Source organism: Harpia harpyja, chromosome 7, assembly GCF_026419915.1.
Source record: "Harpia harpyja isolate bHarHar1 chromosome 7, bHarHar1 primary haplotype, whole genome shotgun sequence".
NCBI classification, from domain to species: Eukaryota; Metazoa; Chordata; class Aves; order Accipitriformes; family Accipitridae; genus Harpia; species Harpia harpyja.
The window spans coordinates 52590216-52613026 of NC_068946.1; the positions used below are offsets into that span (position 1 = coordinate 52590216).

Consider the following 22811-nt stretch of genomic DNA (forward strand, 5'->3'; position numbering starts at 1 on the left):
TGTCAGAGTTTTATAGGTGGGAGATTTCAGAAGAAAATCTGAGAGATGTGCTCCAGCCAAACATTGGATCGGTGACAGAGCCAGTGTTGCTCTCGTCTCTCGAGTCTGATCAGCTCTCCAGCCTGGAGCCTACTGAAAATCTGTTGAGAAGCAATTTTGATTTGATACCAACACGAAATACAAAATGGTTTGACTCTCCAAGTTTAGAAGGAGGAAAAAATCATTTCCTACTTAGAGCTGCTGCAGACCTTATTGCCAAAATGGCAAAGTGTCCCTGCGACATGGGTTTAGCGGTGACTGCTCCGAAGGGTGGTGAGAAGTGTCTCAGGGAGGGAGAACACACAGTGCCGTCTACCAAAGGTCCACGTAAAGAGTTTTCCCCAGTGTCATATACCAGCTCTGCAGCAGAAATAGATACGCATACTCCTGAGTAGCAGGAAACAGCTTTAGCCAAATTTTTCTCCTCTCTTTCTGGGGTTCAACTTCTGTAGTGATCCTTGAGTAACTAATTCAATGCAGGAAACAGCCAATGAGCATAAGCTTTTCTGTTGCTTTTATTAAAGTTAGTGTTTCTCTCGTGGCACCTAATGTTGAGTGAATAATGGCTAATATTGAAGCACTTTCTTCTTCTCATTTCTCTCTTCAAGAGTGCTCTGTTTCCTCGTGTTTCCATATCTCTGCCTGTATGAGTTTAAATCCCTCTGAAGATATTCAGAAGCCCTCTGGACATGGTCCTGGGCTCCCACCTCTAGGTGTCCTCTACATCTAAAGCAGTTTCCTGCAAGGAATTGGTTTGTCAGGTCCAGGAGAGGGTGAAGCTATGAGAGCTGTGTCCTTCCACCAGCACAACGGCTGTGGTCCTGCCAGAGACGTACAATAGCAGTCCTCGTCTCCCTCTGCCACCTTCACACCAGTACCGTATCTTCCTCTGCTCTGATACCTTCCTAGAAGTGGACTTTCTTGAAATCAGGGAATTCCATCTTTTAGAGTCTTCAGAGGTTGGGGAGATGTCGCTACAAAAAAGTTGTGTTTTTCAAGCCCTTTTGAAAAATGCTGATTTTCAACCGTTTATATTGTAACTGCACTTAAATGGATTTCCATTTCCCTGGCTCCATAGTTGGGAAACCAGCAATTCCAGCTTATATAGTATCTCTTCCTTACACATTTTCTCATATGGTTACGTAGCAATATAAATAGCAAGTTTTCTTGTGACTCTTACCATACGACTTCACCCACGATTTACGTAGGATAGTGCCACAGTGAACTAGGGGGAAGGAAAACAGAGCAAGTGTTGTGCATCGCTGTCCTGATGTTTTGTACAGGAATTATAAAGCAACTCTCGCTGATGAAAAATGTTTTGGGAATTTGAATAACTAGAACGGAGTTTGCTGAGTTGCACTAACACCGAGAGAGGAGGTTGAACAGCAGCACTGCTAGAAAAGGTGATCATTCTGTACAAGTTCCCCCGGGTCCCTCCAAGGGCTTGAGAGCTGATGTGTTCAGCCATTTCTTCATTTCAAAATTTTAAAATGAACAGAGAAATAAAAATCCCATCCGTGCCGTTGGTAGAACTGTAAAAATTAATTTTATTAGACCAGGGTTTAAATTTAGGACACTAGCAGGGTTGCAGCGTGGTCCTGTAATGCACTTGTAACATGCATGTATTGAAGTGTGGAGGTAAGATATGTTAATTGGCTTCACAGCACGTCGTTTTCCTTTGCAAGATTTAAAATGTGTAGCGTGAGCAGGGCCAAAGACAAAGTGTAGTGGCTGCCAGCTGGACGTGACAGAGGCTTGCAGGGAGATTACACCATAGAGGAGAATGGCTTTTGAGATAAGGATAATCTTTTACATAAACTAACTCTTCCAAGGCAGTTTGGATGTGTGAGTGATAAGGACAATAATAAAACTACAGGCTGACACAGCTGATAGTTATCCTGGTGTTCAAAGATGATCAAGATCTTGCCAGCAAGATAACTCAGCTTCTTCTCCTAACTACAGTGACATATAACTGGCATTGATACATTTTTGTATGAAGGGTCCCTAGATTAATGCTCTTATTTTATGTTCTTCAGGTCAACCCAGTAACCATGGAAAGGTCTACAACTTCTGATACGGCCTCTGAAAAGCCTAATCCTTCCCACCACAGTACGGGGGCTGTGCAAATGAGGATCAAAAATGCCAACAGTCACCACGATAGACTGAGCCAAAGCAAATCTATGATTCTGTCTGAGAACATGAAAGTCGCTGAGCCTGTAAGTAAAATGCTCCTAATATTTTCTGAGTCTTCCAATTTTTTAAAAACTACAAAATTATCTTAAGTGGGGTTAAGATACTGGTTTCATGATCAGCCCTTGCAAGGAGGGATTTAAGGGCACTAATACATTTTTAGGAGTGAGGCTAGGCATTAGAATAACAATTTTCCTTCAATGAAAGACAGAATTTGGCTTTGGTGGCCGTGATCATAGCATCTACTCAGCATTTCAACTCTCAAGTGTTAGAGTACTTAAGTACAGCTGCTGTAGAGAATAGCACTTATGGTATCAGATGATACAGGTCAGAATTTCTCAAAAGGCAAACTTTAAAAGCTGACAAAAGAAAAGAAATGGAAATTACAACTCTGTAAATAAAAAGCAACTTTGTCCATAACAAAAATGGGTCTTGCTGTAAGAATGAATGAATTGTAAAAAGCCAGACACGGAAGTTATTATTTTAATAGTTTACAGAGTTGAAAGAGTTGAGTAATTTTTTATCCATTGCCATTTTTTTTTTTAAATTAAATAGTTAGTGATGAACTCTATTGCCAGTTGCATCCCTGCCCCTGTACTCCTTCTGAGATACTAAACAAACTGATTGGTATGAGTCTCCCCTGGTTAATTTTCTTCCATAATGGTGGCAACTTGCAGCTGAGGCCATATGATGTTACAAAATTATTTATGCAATGTTAGCCACTTTTTGGACTCCAGATCCATTTTATTCTCAGAGAATGCAAATGAGGGAGAAAACTCTGTTAGCTGGGGACAGAGTCCCAGGTCTCAGTCACTTCTCACAACCATGCCAACCATTAATTTTTTGTTTTGTTGATGTAATGGATTCCTATGAAATATTCAGCTTTCTAACAAAGTTATTAAATGGAGGAAGCCTACAATAACAGCTGTATTTTCTTCCCTTTTAACTCAAAGTTCAAACTCAAAATTCAGACTTATTTAGAAATACAGTATATTAATTTAGAAATACAGTATTTTGATCATTAATTTCTCTGGTATAGCTTAACTCATTTCACCTCATAGTTCTGGAGAAAAAAATCTGTTTGGATCTTAGCAGCTGATAGAATACTCATTTACCTTCCATTTAAACAATATTGTTTGCCTCAGACACGCTATACATGTTTCTTCCTTTTTATCTGACATGAACTGTTCCTCCATTACAAACCTGAAACGATGCTTATAGTAATTTACTGGGAATACTATAATGTGTTATCAGGAAGAACTGTACCTTTGAAAAAGTTTAAAAGTTAAGTATATTTAATGATGCCTAACATATTTTATTGGCTGTGTTTAACAAAAGGCACTAGGCTGCAGTTGTTTTTGACAAGCATGAAAACATCACAGCATGAGACTGCAAAAGGAATTATGTAGAGAAATTACAAGTGATCCATCTCTCAATGAATTATCCACCTCAATAGCCTGCAGAACTCAGCTACCAATTAACACCTACTTTATTACATGTTGGGATGTACTTAATAACTTTCATGTGTTTATGCACTATTACCTTGACTGATGCCTCTTGTACAATTAGGCATAATTGGCATATCAATATGCAAAAGTTAAAAGGATTAACCCTCTTAAAACTAATGAGCATTTCTGTATCCAGCTGCTAAATGAGACAAAATTAGCATTTTTCACTTTTGGGCAGGATTTTATCATGCAGTTTCTCATTGTTGATATTACCTTGTTACATAACTTTAGTTTTGGGGATAGTATGCTGGACTGTTACAGAGCAAGGGCTCTAAAAAGTTAAATTAGACATAAATATTCACTGCCGCATTCCAATAACCATAGCAGGTACAATATATGTTCATTGGCTGAGAGCTGAAAAGTTGCTTTGTGTTACATTTGTTTAGTAGCTAATTATATAAAAGCGGAATTTTACTGAGTATATGTCATTTTACCAAGCAAACTTGGCTCCGACATAATAGATTGAAAGCTTGCCATGCTACTAATTTCCTTTCTATTTCAATTCTTTTCATCTCTTTTTGCCATGCAGAATTTTCTGACTAGATATTGACAGACTGAAAGTGTTTTGGCGTATTTACTTAAATAAGCCTCTTAAAGTTGTTTGCTAACGCCCAAACTAAAAGCAAAATTCCTGAGGATCCAAGCATTTTCAAATACGTGTTTTATATGTGATGAGATTCAAGCTAAAAGACCAGCGAAATATCAGTTGCGTTTATCAATTGCATACTGATGTATCTGAATCTGTGCATGTGACTCGTGAAGGATTTTGGGGAAAGTAATGGAGGAGAGTAGTCTCTGTGTGTCCAAGTGTCTTGAAAAAGCAGGGTCCAACTGATACACACACACACACATATGTGTGTGTGTATATATATATATATATATACACACACACGTTTAGTAATCTTGTTTTAAAATTTGTGACGCTCTTTTCCAGTGCACTTATATACACAGTCTTCACTTTTGCATTTAAAAGCACACAGATCCCTGCTAAAAGACATGTATTACCAGTATGTTAAGCACAGCCAATTATTTTGTGCTAGAAGATAAAAAGGATTTATCCTGATTTTTCTGTCTGGAAACTTTCTGTTTTCAACAGTCTGCCTCTGTTTGGATGATGGATATAATCTGTCAGGTATCCACTGATTATGCTTATTTTCTAATTTACATTGACTGACTATTTTTGTCATATCATCAGAGAGATTTTTCTCTTTAAAAACTAGAAATAGCTAATAGGGGACCACATATTACTTTTTTGCCACCCATATTCGGCAGGCGCACCATACTCTACATTCTATTAATAAATGGCTCAAATCCTTTTTACTCAACTTATGCAAAACCTACTGACTTCAGTGGATTAAGGCAATCAGCATTTGGCACATTTTAAACAATCAATAGAAATATTTATTTCTCAAACATATTTGGAAAAAAAAAATGAACGCTCTGGACAATAAAGGGCAAAAACCAGGCACAAAACTAGAAAGATGACTGATGATTTATCAAGAAGAAAATATGTAATTTTCTCTGAGGGATTTGTTGTATTCTCAAGCATTTGCTGTGATGCTCGTAAGCATACCTGGGGCTACACATATGAAGGTGGACAGATTATTTTCTATAGTGTGACAAAGAAGGATATGCATCATACATCAGTAGGGCCATATGCACTTGTGCGTTTTATAGTAGTGAAGATGCAAATGCGGAATGCATAAGCTAACCGATGCAAAAGCTAAATGTAGATTCTTGGGGGGTTTACGTTATTTATTTCGATGGAAATGCTTGAGCTTTGTGCAAAGGTTGAAATTGATATTAATGTAGAGTTTAAAGAGCACAAATCACGAAGCTGGACACAGGCTGTGGTAAGCAAGGGCTCGTTCCCTGCTTAATGTTAGTGTCTGAACTAGCAATGTAAATGAATATTTGCTATTTTCATCTGTTAAACCCCAGGGAAGTGCATTTTGCTTCATTCAGAACAACTTCAAACAATGAAATGTCTTTTTTTATTGGCGTCTATATTAAGAATTAGAACCTATTTAGACATTCCAAAATGTTAATGTATTAGAGCTTTTTCTGATTAGGTTAAACAAGCTGGTAGGTTTATTTATCTCTCTAATACATTATCAGGGAAACGGGAAGCAATCTTCTTTTGTTTCTTACTCCTGTGATCATAGAACACTTGCCAAAGTTATGGCTAGCCAAAAAGACAGAAATAAAATTGCTAAAAATATAAGCCTTCTGTTTAGCAGCGTTTTTGAGCCATATTTTGAAATTGCAGGGCTTGTACATGTTTACTTCAAATCAAGCTTATAGTCAAGTTTGAGGCTTTGTTTGTATAGATTGTCCTGAAGTAGATCCTGATATTTAATTAAAATGACACTAAATCACATTGAATTGATAAGACTTGGCATCTCAAACAAAGGTAATTGCCCGTATTGGTTTTGTACAAAAATAGAGCTGCTTGGAAAATGTGCAGCCAACACAGACTGTCAACTCCATTTATAGATCAATATGTGAAAACCATTGATCAGGCAGGCATGTGTAACAGTAACACTTTGCATTTATTTGTTGTTTTTATACCATGTTAAGGCTTACAGGATTATCGGCTTCCAAAATATTTTGACTTCCCCGTAAATATGTTATCTGTTTAATGTTAATTACCAGACAGGCTCCAGCCCTCTTTTAGAGTATTTTCAGTTTCATTGCTGTGGGTAGTTTTAGCTGAAAATGGATTATTTCAATCTCTGAGAGATCATCAGAGCTTCTTTTAGAGTATAGTTTATTTAGGGAAAGTTTTTGAGGATTCTTCTTTTTTTCCCCAGTTTTCTTTTCTCCTGGAGGAAAAAACAAATCTTGACAAAATATTTCTAAAAGCAGAAAACCTTCTCCTGTCATAGTTGTATACATTTGAGGTGGTGGGGGGAAAATATTCTCTTTATTGTGTTCTAATGGTAACTGCCCAGGCATTATTCTCTGCAAATTTTATCGTCATACACTAGTCCATTGTAGAGGCATCTACTTTTATCACTGTAAGGAAAGAGCTGTGTTCCCTTCAAGGTGTTACACAAATCATAGAATAGCACTGGGACAGATGCAGAAAAAGGTATGAGCCTCCTATGACAAGTGTGGTGATTGTTAATAAATGCAAGCTTACACCTTGTTCGCTCCAAATATTTCAGGGTAGGTATGAGAGCAGTGAGTCCATAAACACAGTCCAGTTTTACTTCTTGAACGTGAATATTGTCCAAAAAAAAAAAAAAAAAAAAATCTGCTGAGTAACATTAGTTGTTCTCCTTTCTAGTGCAGGAAAATGAGAAATGAAGTGTGCCATATGTGCCCTTACTGTATTCGAACTAGTTTTGTGCTTTGAAAACCTAGATCTGCTCTCCGGTGCGTGTCGTGCCTGCAGACTGACTCGTTCGGCCCTTGACTGCAGATTTTCAGCCATTTCGTGTGCGGGTCCCACCTGAGGAGCTGCTCCGGCTCCGGGGCAGGGGCCTCAGCCTGCGCTGGGCACCGCTCCCAGATGTGCCCCTACGTGCTCCTCTATGTCCTACATACCATAAACTCCTTTGACTTTAGAGGCTGAAAGTAGAATATGAATGCGTTAGAGTATTTTAGGGTTCAGTTTACCTTCAGTGAGCAATTTTTCTCAATGGAGCAGTGCAAGTTGCCTCGCAACCCATTTTCAGGATCAACATTTTGTGTGCAGGCGTATTTTCAGGCTCAGAATGAGCCTTTTGTTTTTCTGAGAAATTTTTTTCCTTTTTTTTCTCATATATGCCCTGTGAGAAGGTACTCTTTATTGTATATTTGTATTATAGCACTTCAACTGAAATAATCTTAGCTAAAAAGGAAGAAGTTAATTTTATTGTTAAACTCCCCATTTATTTCTCCTCCAAACATTTTCACTGTACCATTTCGGCTGCGTAGCTTGATAGGCAGCATCATAATAAGATCATAGAAAAAAGAAATAACCAGCACCTATTTCTTCTTAAAAGCAAGGATAAATTCATTTCAGCTCTATTAAGGGAGTGGTGAATGTAACAACTGGTCTGGCTTCCTTGTTAAACCAAACTGAAGTTCAGACGAGATATTATATGAGTCGGAATTGCTGATTTTGACTTTTACTCAGTGTGACAGAAGGGTAGAAAAAAGGTTCAAAAACCTCCAGGTTTTTTTTCTTTTTTTTTTTTTTTCAATCTTACATTATCTCATGCTGTGAAAATCTTTACTCTATTTACCAAGCACAAATTAGTCTTGCCAAAGGTTCTGAAAGTTTGCTACTTCAGCTTAGATCCTAAAACTTCAAAGAGAGATGCAACTCCACAAATTAGTGTATGTATGTGCTCTGCCATGGCTATTTTAACTTGAACTTAACTAAATTCGTTTATAATTTAGTACTGATTGAACGCTGCCATAAACGTACACGGGATACATTTTTTAAAGTTAGTCTTCTGATTACTAATTTGAATAAAAAAACTCTAACCTTGTTAGCATCTGGACTTATTTTCATAATAACAACCCCTTCAGAACCTACAAAGTAATGAATAATTGACAACAAATGAAATGTTTTGATAGTTGTCGGCACAAAGCATGTTTAATGTTTTGTGTTGCTTCCTAGCTAATTATGTAGATGACACATTTGTCAGACCTTGACTGCCATTAGAAACGTGTTTCCAGAGGGGAGAAAAACAGGCTATTCATAGAGTAATTAACTAGAATGCTCAATGACCTGTGAGAGATTCAAATGGCTGCCAGTTCAGACATTGTTTTGTTACAGAAGCAGAGGGGTAATTAAAATTCCAAATTACAGTGCTATGATGAAGCATTTGTTTGTTGACAGTATACTCTTACTCTAGTTTGTTAATTCTTTTTTAAATTGCTTCTAATCCATTTTATAGCTTTAGGAGTTCCGTCTTTGAATTTACTGACAACTAATATTATGGTAAATCGTTCTTCGGTGGAGTACTGCGGGCTTGGCAGTTTCATGGGAGCACAAGGTGGGTGGGATAGAATTGCTGTTCTTTCCCTAAACTGACATACCATGTGCTGTCATCGAGACGCGGCTAACGCGGCACATCTTGTGAAATGATATGTTCATAATTCTGCGTTAGGGAAGATGTCTAGTTAGGGGAGGAAATGGTTCAGATAAAGTAATAATAATCAAACAAATTGAGGAAGGTGTCCTAAAACGTTAGAGGAAAAGCCCTGATAGGTCGGGGTGAGGATGACCGTGGGTTAGGTAAGCACTTCGGGAAGCCGAGGTCTGCTCGATAACGGAGAATCGGAGGACAACCGTCTGCGTGAAGAAATCAAGCACAAAATATGAAGAATGGGGCGTTTCACGAGACTCGACCGTATCTTTGCCGACGCCCTTTGCAGGCAGTAACGGACATGACAGGAGAAGACGTCTTTTCTCGTATAAACGGGGACTCTTTGCAAGTCCAAAGTGTTAAAGTTCTCTAAACAATGAATCAAACGCGAGGCCGAGCGAAATATTTATTTACTTTGCCAAAAGTGAGAATACGGTTTTGTTAAAGCGATCTGACAGAAGTAACATGGTGTTTGATGCAGGAGAGCTGACAGCGGCATGGAGTGAGCGCTGATTATCCTGAAGACACTGTCAGCTAGGATTGATTTCCACTTTCTCCGTTTATGTAACGGTTCCTGTAATACAGCTGACCCCAAATCACGTTACCTTGTCATTTCCCTGCACGGATCAAGAAGAGATGAGCTGAAAATAGCTAGGCACTGACCTTGAACTTGCCAGAAAAGTGAGAAGTGACAGTGGGGGAGCGAGTTGCGGCGGGCGGTCCCCGCACAAAGGCGCGGGCGGCTGCTCTGCAGTTGCGGCAGCACAAGGGGGCAGAGCAGCACTAGAGATTACAGGTGAAGCAGCTGATGCTACAGAAGCAGGAGGCTATGCCAAATGGCTTGGCTTGGCTTTTTTTTTTTTTTCCCCCCCCCTTTCAAAACTGGGGAGATGCTAGCTAGAAGAGCGGCTGACTCCAAAAGGTTGACGTTGGCATCAGCCGTCGCTTGAAAATACAATTATTCGAAGCGGCGCTTAATAGTGAAGTACCTTCCGAACGGAATGCATTGCTAGGAAGTTTTGCATCCTCGCTGTGAATATCTCCCCGTTGTTTTCCTCGCATCTAGTGAAAGAACAAAACATTTGTATTATCATTAATAGAGTTGTCTACAATTTGGGGGATGTTTGACAAGACCGGCACATTCCTCAAAGCCTGCAAATCCCTTTCATTTTCATAGAAAGCATGGTGTAAATATTTAAAAAATATTTTTAAGCTGATAGTACAAAGTAAAAAGGTAAAAAAATTAGAGGGGTGGTTTTTTTCTTCAGATGTGCCATTTCTCTCTGTCGTAATGTATAGCTTGGGGGGGGGGAAGAAAACTTAGCTGTGAAAATATTATTTAATTTGCCATCTAAAACCCATGCTCCACTTCTTTTGTTTCATATTTTCTTTTCAGCTGTGCTTGCCTCTTCACAGCCCTTTTTGTCTCTGATGCTGGCAGTAGCTGTGGAGACAGGAGATGCCAGTGCTGGCTCTTCTCAAGGATCCGGTGCTTTGGGATGTCCCCCCTTGGTGCGAGAGCTTGGGGCAGGACCAGGAACGCTGTACTCCCCCTTTAAGGTGTCTGCCCAGAGTTCCCACCTTCACTTGGTGACACCAAGGCACGTGTGCCTTCTGGAGAGGCGATGATGGGCAGTCCAGCCCAGACCCTGCTCTTCTGCCTAACCAGTTGACGGGTCCCTTAAAACGTGATCCTTTCCCTCAAGGGAATATCGGGTGCTGCGGTGCGGGGCGGTTTGAGCACTCTTCCCTTCAATCCAATGCTACCTACTGTTCGCTTGCCCTTTTAGGTATCTTTGGAAAAGCAAAACAGTATTGCATTTCTTTCCACTGGCGAATCCCTTTTTTGCTTCAAGATATTTAGAGAAGTAAGCTATGGTTTTCCAAACTGATAGAAAAGCAGATAAAGAAACACTCAGAAAATATCTTCTGGGGTAGTGTTAGTAGTTCTTCAGAAAACGCAGGGAAATGCGAGGGGTAAATACAGATTTCTTCTTTTGAAATTATTGATTTTACTGTCATCTATAGAATACTAGAGGAAGTTTATGCTAATGTCAATTTTGGCCTCATCACATAAGATGTGATATCTTGTTTAAGAGCAGAGAACAGGTGCTGACTGAGGTTATCATTTCTCGGTCGTAACTGGTGAGTGGGGCTGTGTAACCAACAAGTTTAGAAGGAAAAAGGAAAAAAAGACACCTCCCCTCCCCTTAATTCTTCTATCAAAAATGTGCAAAGACTATGAATTTGATGTAAATGAGGCAAATTGTAAGAACTCCAAATGTTCCTCTCCTTTGTCTTAGCTTGTTCAAAGCCAAAGGACAATCATTGGGTTGGATCAAGTGCTTGTAGCTCAAAACTTGCTTGTTCCAACACTCTGCAAAATGTAGCCTTTGAGCTGTCCTCGTAAGGCAACTGAGCAGACTAAGAAAACCTAGACATGAGGTTTTAACTAACCAGAACCCCCTGAATAGTATTATTTTCTGTAATTTAACATCTAATTCAAATTGTGACGATCCCAGTGCTTTTGTATCATCATTATTTCATAGTCCATTCCACGGATCCTTGTGTTTTTTGCTAGTAGGAAAAACTTATTTCCTGCATCTGTTCTGACTGTGCTTCTCAGGCTTCTAATTTTTCTGCTGTTTTATCCTGTAAACAGTGGCACTCAAATATATAGACATGTTAACGATACCGAAGTTACTACCCTGATGCTAAACATCCCAACGCCCTAAAAAGCTACACCTCTGCTTCAGGAATGAGATAGCAACATGCCATGATGTTAGAAAGACAATATTTTGTATACGTAATATTTCACTTGGCTTCTATGGTAGCCTTCTGTTGTATTTATTTATTGCAAGCGAGTGGAGCAGGAACTGGATTGGAATTTGTCATGTTTCCCTGGTCCCAGCTTGGACATTGGCCTGCCAAGAGATTTTTAATCCCTTCTTCTGTTTCTCTACCTGTAAAAAGGGACTGAGGATGATGCATAGCTCCTTTGCACACACTACAGGGTCTGCCTCAGAGCTGGGTCGACTGTCACGTTTCAATCACGCTCATTACGTTGACAATTTTATTCTCGTCATATTAACTCTGTTAATTGAAATAGAACTATTCCACAATTATGCTAGTGTAACTGAGAGGGAAACTTGGCCCCAGGTCCTGTACGTTTTGCTTATCTATATTCTCTGTGCTTCACTGTTTCACTATTTTTCATCAAAAAAGTCTTGTTTTGGCTTCATCATTAGTCAGTTCTGTTCCCTTGATTCTATACCCATGTACTTTTAGTGGCATTAGGTTTCTCTGAAGGCTTTCATGTTTTATAGTGTATATTTCAAAAAGTATGCTTAAAAGTGTCTCTTTGGCAATATGTGTCAGTGCACACCGTGTCAAGGAACATAAGTTGTGGAATTATATTCCTCCTACGCTATTTTTATTAAGTACTGTATTACGGCTAAATTGTGGCATCTAACACGTTTCCTTTCAAAACGCCGTAAGATTTGAAATATGTAGGTACTGAAACTGAGATGATATCAAACTTCCCGTAGCTAGTCTTGGGCACCTGACCTGCATAGTTTCCCACAGGGGAAAAGTAAGCTCCATTTCTTTAAATTTCCAATGAGAAGGGACATGTGTCTCCTTGCATTGAGTTACATTATATCACATCATGTGACACAAAGTGAGCCAATGCAACATGACAGGAGAGGTAAAGAACCGGGGTTTTTTTGTTTGTTTTGTTACTGCAGTGAAATAATTACACTACCGATGCAATGCAATGGGGATCAAATTATTTCGTGCATGCCTTAAATACATGGGCTACTGCACAATACACGGACATGCTTACTAAATGTTGTTTAATGCACTGAGAGGAGGTTTTAAAACAGACAGTAGAGCGTCCTTGTTAGGCAATGTGCCTATTCTTAGACAAATAGTTGACAACAGCATTCCCCTGCCCTAAATCAGATCAAATTCCCTTTGAAGTCAGCCTTTTTTTTTTTTTTTTTTTTTTTTTTTTCCCAGGATCTGATCCAGTCATGTTAACATGGTGATATTTTATTTTCTGTTTGATTTCTTGTTTGGTGAGGTTCATAGTCTTTATGGAAATCGGTCTTGATCATCTGTGATTTTGTGTTTATGGGTATACACGCATACATACACAGCCATGGCAAGACTGGAATTGAAACCTTCCCCCTCAAAGGGCCCAAGACCCTACATCTTGGGAGAAAGAAGGAGCTTCATTTTTCAGTAGAAAGCCTGGGGAAAACAGGAAAAAAAAAAATTTTTTTCTTTGTATTTCAGAGACCAATACTACTAATTTGTGTTTGTTACTTTAGGACAGTACTGAATATGCCTAAACTTTAGAAACAGTTATGCCTTTCTTTTCATGATTATTGACTGTCTGAGCTGCCACATATTCCAGCAGTTACAGTAAAAAGTTGCATTTAAGAGTATAGCCAAATCCCAAATAAAGAAAAAAAAAAAATGTGCTATCCTTTCTAGTCTCTGAATCTTCCCCCAGTTTTGGAATCAGATTTGAATGATTGTGAAATACCCTATCCCATTTTCCCTTACTTCACCCCCCCAGAGCTCTGCAAGAAAGATTGTTTTCCTGGATATTTCATCCATGGCCAGAACTGGAAGTACTGCAGCTGTGATGAGCGAATCTGTTCTCATGACATCTCTAGCCCCAAGGCAGGTAGAAAACCCAGATGAGCATCCAAACTCTTGTGTGTTTATTTGGACCAAACCTGGGTTTTGGACCAACTGAGCTTCACATCAGCAGTTCTGTCATCTTTAAGAGCTCATTCTTCTTGATTGTGGTCCTGAAGTCAGACTCTTACTTTATAACCTCATTACACAAAAAAAACAATGTTTAAAAATTAAAGTGCCAGGTGCCAACTCTTTTCAGTAGTTGGCTACTTCAACTTTGAGCTTTCCATTTTTTATCAGCAAATGATAAACTGAAAATTCAGTGTTCCCAGTTTAGATCTTTCTCAAAATTAAAGTGTAAATCTAAAGTGGCCACCTGTAAGCACTAAAACCTGAAGACATTTGGACACAAGTTAAACAAATTGTTTAAAAAAACTGCCAATTGCATCAGGTTTTAAGAATAACTTTGCAGGCAAGATCCAAAATTTGTGTTTTAACATTTTCAGGCCTGATTTTCTTTTATGGGGGGAGCGATTTTTTTTTTTTTTTTTTTTTTTAAATCAAGACATTGAAGAGCTGGGAAAAGAAATAACATGACTGTAGATAAAGTGTTGCAGAAGAATAAGGATGACGCCACCACGCAAATCTCAAAAGCCTGGGAAAGGTCGGGGTGATGGGCTGGTAGTTGAGAAAAGCACAGAGCAAGCAGGGAGCCGAGGGATTTGGAGGCAGGTGGGCTGGAAGAAATGGGGTGGGAAAGGGAAATTTGCTGCAGCTGAGTGGAGCTGTGGGCCCTGGCTGGAGAAAGGGTCGTGCTCCTGGTCTGCAGTGCTGGTGCTTTGCTAGCAGCCTGGGAAAATGCTCCTCATTTAGTCTGTGGTTTAGCTGAAAGCTATGCAATGCACATCCAGGTAGGTGTGGACTTCTACATACCGTGGTTTGTAGAAAATCTTTAATGGCACTGAATTTGGCTGAAATTCCTAATCCTCCGGTCTTGTGGGTCGTATGATTTTTACGATGATCTGAACGAGAGAGACATCCTAGTATACTCTGAGCACTTTACGTGCCCGTGCACCGCCAGTTCCTTAAAAACTGCCGTCGTTTTCCAAGAATGTCTTTTGGTTTTATTTTTTTCTTCCTGTAAATTCTTTCATGGTTTTACGGCAGATGAGCCCGATTACATGAAAGTTTACCTTTAAAATACTTCCCATTTATCACGCAGTTTCCTTACCTAGAAAATCCCAGTGCAGCCACTGCTAATGTTTGATAAGATTTGTACCTGGTAGATTCTAAATTACATTAATGCGTAAAGCCGGCGATGCCAGGCTCCCTATTGTTACAGTTATTAAAGCTGTAACTGAAATGATATCTTTCATATTGATCTTCAGCTAGCAGCTCTTATCCAGAAGCTTTGTTTCACATTAAAGACACTAATGATTGTCTCCACAAAATGAGCAGCTTAATAGTTAGAAAAAGTTAAATGGAAAAAAGAAAAAAACTTTGATAGCCACCTTTGATAGCTCTTCATTCCAACATCTCTCATAGCCACAAAGTGCAAGCCAAGCATTAATAGACCTTTTAATAAAATGACTTAAAAGAAATCAATGGGATTTCTCACAAAGCCTAATTTCCAGCAAGTTATATTATTTAAATGTTTGTATTCCTTCTGAACAGCTCATGTCCTCCCATAGCTGCCAGAGTTTTTCCTGGAATTTCTCAGGGTATCTTCCTAGGCTTTTCACTTTTTATTTTCAGGGGTCTGGCTTTGATTTATTCCCTTATTGAATTTTTTTAAAAAATGGGGAAAATATAAGCCCTGTACTCTGCCAAGGCTGGCAAAATTTCCTGAAGACACTGAGACAACAGCAAAATGTTTATTTGTGGGGTGGAGGGGGAAGTCTAGTTAGATATATGCTAACTTAAGTACATTTTTGAGTAGTCACAGGTACTTTGGTTCCTTCATGGACTATAAGAAATCCTTCTCTTTCCTTACCTTCAGGGGAAACTGGTATATCCTACCAGTACAGCACTCTAGCTGCAGTTGTGATAAATGTATCTGCAAGACAGGAGGCTTTGGCTTAGGCTGGAGTTTGTGGGTGAAGAGAATGTTATTGTACTTGCTTTTTTTCCCTGGAACTTTTGGGTGAGTTTTCTGTTAGTTTTTAGTTTGCTTGTTTGTCTTGGTTTAGGCTGAGGAGCAGCTACTGGATTTCCTTTTGTATTTAACTAGATTTCCCCCCCGGCCTTGATTTTTGGCTATGGCAGACAGAGTGCAACATAAGTGTTTTCCATGAGGTCATGTAGTTTAAGCAGAGAAATACACGTGAAATCTTTATGTTCTCCTAGCTCATTTATTGTACTTGATATGTGACGTGTATCTATTTAAAGACTGATATCCGGGGGAAGGACTTTTTTTTGATGACTAGCAGCAAACCCACAAATTGTTCTATTTGGGAAAACCAGGTCATATTTATTATTTTACATCAACAGAGGTATAGTACGCTGGCAAGGTAGAACATAAGGTATCAAATTAATTTACACTACTATAAACTGTAGTTCAACAGAGACGATACCCTACTTGTTCACTGTGGGATGGCTTTTCCCTGATAAGCTCTAGTCAATCCACAGCAATGATTAAGTCAAATACTTCACACGTTAAATGTTAATATAAGAAATCATGGGGGTGAAAAGAGAGAGGGAAAGGAAAGAAGATCATGTTGAGGAAAAAAAAAACAAACCACAAAATGTCAACAGAAAAGAGTAGACTATGCAGAGGTCTGCAGCTACAAAACATTTCCCTCTCTTCTCAATATCACATGGGTATTCAGCCCTTATTTCTGCTGCGTTTTTCCCAGGCCGCAGTGGAAGAGCCTGGATTAAGCTAATGCAGGGACATGTTTTGGCCGCTTATTATTTATTACAATTTTAGTTCCAGGTTTCAAAAACAATTAGGGAAACTGCTTAATAGGAAAATGACTCTAATTACTTGTTAATTGAGGTTATCTGCTTCACATTATTCAAAACGTAAATTGTGTTGACACTTGTACCCAGATATGATTACTTAATAAACAGACTGAAAATGCATCGTGAATGCACGCATCCCCAAAAAAGAGGTAGTTTATTTTTCAACTCTGGTTTGCTCATCTGAAAGATGTTAAAAAAAAAAAAAAAAATATTAAGCTCAGTTATAGCATGTTAGTTCAAAAATATAAATTATATGCTTCAGATAGTGAAAAGATGGAGTACTGAAATTTAAAAGGAAAAGGGTTTATTAAGCTTACATATAATACGTTCAGGTAAGGTTTACATACAATAAGAAACAGGGTCACATAAAGTATGGTGTTACCTCCTGAATAAATAATTTAGTTGATAAATCAAGTATCTGGATCCAAATAAAATACCAATGTTCATATTTGTCATATTAGTATTTGCTCTTGTGTTTGCTTTTTGGGGATCTACAAAATGAGGAGGAGTGTTATTTTTTGAAAAATAAACTCCTTTGGGGATGAGAGAGACAGGGTTCTGAACAAGATTATATTTTCTAGAGCAAGGTAATTCTATAGTTTGAGAATAAAACCAAAGTATCCCCTTTCCCTTATACAATAGTGTGCTCTGGGACCTCTACTTTTTTACAGAAATATACAATCCCTATTTCTAAAAAAGTCTTAGGCCATGATTTAGATTTCGTAGTAACTGTATGACTCATGACATATGATGGAAATCTGTGTATTTGCTGGCCACGTCAGTGTGGGTAGGATCAACCATTTTTATAGTATTGGTTTTGGGGTTTTTAATTGTATTTTGTTTTTCAAATGTAGCCTGCAAACATCATAATTTCCTTGGAAAAACAAAAAAGTTAAAAAAAAACAATAAGGAAAGATGAAAGGTAACATTTTTGTTCTAAAGACATGACAAGAGAGAGATTTCCCTGTTTGAAATGAGAGAGAGACCTTGGTTCAGGCAGAGAAGCTGTGATTTCAGCCTCGGAGTCCATTTCTGTGTCTTGGACTCTGGATTATCAATTGCTGAGGCGTTTTTGGAAATGAGAACCTCCACAAGCCACAGTGGTCAGGCAAGGAAACGGGGAAAGCAGGAAAACTGTGGAGAGTGGAAAAAAGTTAATTCTTCAGATAAAAGGAGGCTGATTGCACACTTCACAGGATTATTTATTTCTTAGTATGCAAGCCTAACTCTTCCACCTTCAATTTTTGGACTTGTATTTTCCTTAGCTAAATACGTCTTTAAGGCATTTTCTACAGAAATACTATTACTCTCTCCTACTTCAGATTTTGCCAAGAAATGAGGGAAAGTTGCAAAGCCCACAAGGATGGAAGTTTTAGAGCTGTGTTTGTGCCCATTAATTTTCTCTTCTATGATATTTTCCCATTTTCACTCTGTTTGACATTGAGCCTGAGCTTTGTTCCTGACTTGTAGCCTATGGCAGTGGAACGGGGAGATGAGACATCACGGAGATGTAGAGCACACATAAAAAGAGAAGATGTGTAAAAACTGAAATGACATGGCAGCTGAAGCAGCTTGTTGCTCAGCTTGGTTGCATGTTTGAGTGGAGAAAGCGAGGTAAATTGTGATATGTAAGAGAATAACACTCGACAGGGTGTATGGTTGTAAGGTATATGGATGCTCAATCATGTGGTGAGGCAGAAGGCTAAAGGACAAGCGCCTTCAGTATCCACACAGTCTGTAGATATCCGTATGACCTACAAAACAGAGGGTGTTAGGCTCAGAAAAATATCACTTACAAAGCATTTGCAAGCAATTTTAAGAAAAGTCAAGTCCATCTACGCCATTTGACTACCTCTTAATCTTTCAGTAATTATTAAAAGAATAAAGTTTAGGGAAAAAATTCACTATCGCACACTTCTGTGTGCATTTGCACCATAAATAGCTGAATTTTCACAGTAGTATATACGCAAACAACCATTTCCACTTCCCACTGGTTATACTTAAGCACCTATTAGAGTTACATGTGCCTGTATGCTAATTTTTCTGAACATTTACAACAACCGCTATATCTGTGCCTGAATTGGTTTGTGGAATAGATCTGATGATCTTCAGATCTGAAGTAGGATTTTTTTAGATCAGTCTCCATTTACAGCATTTTGGATATTTGAGCTGGGAAGGGAATGGCCCTTTGTATACTGACATCGGAACATTTTAAGATGTTTATTCAGAGCATAGTTTAAATTTTGATACTTCTAGAGCCACATACGAAATAGTTTGCAAATTAGTTTCTATAGCAATGTGTAATAAATTACTGAAGGAATTATAATTTGGGTGGATTTGTCTTCCATTGTGTTCCACTTCAACACACGCGCACACGTGCTTAAACCTGCAAGAAGGTATAAGCAGATATTTTAAAAATCAGCATGACACAGTATGCCAGCTTGCCTTTGCCTTTCTGATTGTATGTGCACCTGTATGAATGAGACAAATTATCCCATTTTTGATTTGGTGACTTTCCTTACACATAAAGAGATGATTGTATAAAATACAATGCACTGCAAAAGCAACTTCATTATTTTAGCATGTGGAAATTGTAGATTCCAGGTAGTTTTGTTCTTTCTGTTAGACAACGTGCTGCGCATTCACCATTTTATAAATCTATAGTCACTGAATCTAGGTAGTGACAAACTGAGATATATTGACTAATGGACTGGTTTTTGTAATGGCACCCGTTACAGAGATAGACAGGCCCTTTACACAGTGAAAAGCAGCCAAATACTAAACAGTGTATAAAATCTTCCCTGTAATAAACTTCCCCCCAGCTATTGTATTGCTGAGGGGGATCCTGCAAGCACTGCAATGCTGGACCAAACTGATGCTTTTACTCTGTCCTGGAGTTTTCCAAATTCTTTAAGTTCTGAACTCTGTGCACAGGAATAATTTCAAGAATCTTGTTTTATCTCTAATATTAAGAGCTTAATGCTGTGCTGTTACAGGCACACTGTTAGGATGATGCAGCTATTAATAGTGATGCAGGACAACCAGGAACAGTCAATAAATATTTGTGGGGTTTGGGGTTTGTGGGGTTTTTTTTTGTTTCTGTTGTTGTTGTTTTGTTTGGTTTGTTTTTTGGTATTTTTTTTTTTAATCATGCACAATTTGCTCACAAGAAACCGGTGATGAACTTTCCATGCTATTAATGGCCAAAACCATGTTGAGTGGCATCTACCAGTGATGCTAATTTTAGAAAAATTTGCAATATTTTGCAAAATTTTAAGAAACTTAAATACATGTCATGCTAGAGCCTTACAGGGTTTTCTGAGGTGGTCCACGCCTGTTGATTTCAATCAGAAATAAATATTGGGTTGTCATGGAAATTACAAAAGTTTCATAAAGGGCAATCATTATGCCAATACTCAAAAAAGGAAAATGGATAACATGGAAAATTTTATAGGCAGATTACCCTAACAGAGTATTGGGTCAACTAATGGAAAAATTGTTGCAGGGTTTAATTAAAAAAATGAAGTAGTTAGGAATATCATTGATGTCAATCATCATAGCTGAATAAACCCCCCAAAACCCCAATAAAGAAGCATTATTTTTTGATGCAAGTCTCATTGAAAAAAGCAGCCATATTTGTGAAGTGTGGTGAAAGTTTGTAAGTCACTCGGCTTAATAGTACGTGACATTCTGATTAAATATTAGCTATATGCTGTATCAGTGAAGCACACGTTAAATGGATTAAGAACTGATTAATTTACACGTTTCGGAAAGTAGTCCCTGGGGAATCATCATCAACTGGGTGAATTTTTAGAGTTGCTCTCCAGGGACTAGTACTAAGCTTGACACTAATCACTCTTTTTATCCATGATATGGAAGTAAATAGAACAGTTCTAATAACATTTTAAAATAAAGCAAAGATTGATGGACTGGCAAATAGGTCTGGGTAAAGGCACTTGTGGAGAGTGATCTGGATTGCTTAACGGCTGAAAGTGCTTTTTAATTTATCCAAATATATGTATATATGGGAAACACAGGCCATGCTGTTCCCAGAACTAGGAATTGCATTCTGAGACTTTGCTGCAAAATGTAGCTCCTACGGGTGTTTTGGTGTCAAAAAGTTTGATCTGACCCTTGTGTGTGATAATGAAGAAGAGAGACAGTAAACGTTCATGTCTGTCAGCAGCACTGATGAAAAGGAAACTAGAATAGTGATATTAAAATAATGAAGATTATGCAAGTAAGAGGCAAAAAAAGAGTATTGGAGGTTAGGAAAATTGTCTTGCCGATGAAGGACCTACAGGCCTCAGCATGTTTAAATTATCCGAAAGAAATTGAAAGGCAATTGATTTCGTACTTACCTACATTAAGGGACAACACTGGGCACCAAATGATTCTTTAATGTAGCAGAAAAAGGCAATACAAGATGAAACGTCTGGAAGTTGGAAGCCCCCCAAAATAAAATGAGTTACAGTACATTTTGCAAAGACTAGTGGGAAACTACCAAGAGAATTGGTAAATTCATCATTTTTTCATGTCTTTGAATAAGAAATGGAACCTTTCCAGGGAGATATCAAACAGAAATTTCCTAGGCTAAGTCCAGTGTAGTTTGGATAAAATATTTATATAAACATTTCTATAAACAGTGCCATCTTGATTCCTCATCCATGTCAAGGGGTGGGGAAGCAAAGAGATACAGTGGCTGGTGCTATTTGAAAGCCTTCGTTGGACTGAGGATGAAAGAGGAAGAAACCCAGCACATAAGTGATAAATCAAAGCCTTTTTCCCCTCCATTACGTGACGTGTATTTGTGACTTTGCTGACAGCGTGGTATATATGCATGTACAGCATGGGATATATGTGCTGACATATACAGTCAAAGTTCTGTTTTCGTGTACCGCCAAAGCTTCTAATAACATTTGGCTCATTTGTTTTCTTGAGGTGCCTTTTTTTTCCTCTCTCTCTTTTTTTTTTTAATAAGGTCGATGACTTCTCTGGCAGTGCACCCAGAGTAAGTACTGCCTTTATACACTGCCCACGTTTTGGATGGCAGTGGATAATTCCTGCTTTGTTGAGGGTTTTCTATTATATGTAAGGTAGGTGACTTCTCTATCAAAGCAGAATGAGGAAAATGAAATCAGGGGCAATTTCCAGTCTGTCTAGACGCTTCAGAAGTTTCAAACAGGATAATTCCATTTCTTCTTTTCTTTATCTGCTGTATTAACGTTATATGGTTTGCTGTCAGCGTAATGCCACAAGAGTTAAACCGGGAGATTCAGTGTGCTTGAATCAGAAATCCGCACTTTCCTCTCCTACGTGTTGTCTTCAGCACATGGACAAATTTGTGGAGTGAGCACAAAAGGGAGTGTTATGTTATTAGAAATGTTCCTTTGCCTGCGAAGGGCAAATAATGAAATAATACTTGAGCAATATGGACAATAGCGTTTTGCAATTACAGTTCTTATTTTGCCAAGATACAAATGGGTCATGGTTTTTCTTTTTAACCTGTGTGACAAAGAATCAAATCAAGAACCCTTGAAGCCCAATACAAATTTGAAGAACTAATTTTGGTATTTAAAAAAACTCAAACAAACCCTAACCTTTGCATTATAGTACTTCTACTGCATCAGCAGGGTTTGGTAAAATTGTTAGGGTATTAATTTTGTGTGAAATGAAGGCAAGTTGCAAGTGGAGAATCCCAGAGCTGGGTAACAGTATTAGCAATCACTGCTGTCCTACCTGGTTTGCTGCAAGGTTATGATTAAATATAAAACTGAGAAATCTCAAAGGAAGAGTGAAGAAAAGTTAAGCTTTTAAATATTTTCATTCTTTTCCTAGCTGAATATTGCGAAGTCAAATAGATTAAGAAGGAGTCGTCCTGCTAATTGACCTTTGCAAAATCACCCATTTGCTTAAAAAGCTACTTGAAGTAGATCAGTTATTATCTTGATTACTCTCTTTCTTTCATGTTAGTGTTTATAATGGCACCTGGGAAAATCTGTTTGAAAACTTTGCTTCGTTCTTCTGCTGCGTACGTACTTTGGTCCTCAGAACAATGTTAATAAGTAATACTGTTTTTTGTTTTTTTTTTTTTTTTTAAGAGATTACATGTCGTGATGATATGAGAGACTAATATGAGCCAACAGGGCTGGGAAAAAAAGCATGCACAAGCTTACTCAGGTTATTAGTGCAAAGGGAAGGGAGAGCAGGTGGCAAGTTAGATGGCCATCTAGATATTATCAGTCTGACAGGTATCCAAGTGGTTCTGTATTACGGTCTCTAATTTTGGTCTCTGAATAGTTTTTAATAAGATTTAGCTATGGGGTTGTCAGCCGTGACATGTGTTAGAAGATATTCCTTCCACTCACATTAA

At 38.3% G+C, this 22811-nt stretch overlaps 1 protein-coding gene across 3 annotated transcripts in view; it reads left to right on the plus strand.

The window, feature by feature from the left end:
- ARHGAP15 (Rho GTPase activating protein 15) overlaps positions 1–22811 on the plus strand; it is a 331196-nt gene that overhangs the window by 15271 nt on the left and 293114 nt on the right. For all 3 annotated transcript variants that reach the window (XM_052792286.1, XM_052792285.1, XM_052792287.1), the window contains one exon: positions 2076–2255. In XM_052792286.1, the coding sequence (XP_052648246.1) occupies positions 2091–2255 (165 nt within the window). In that variant the 5' untranslated portion in view covers positions 2076–2090. The remainder of the gene's footprint in view (positions 1–2075; positions 2256–22811) is intronic.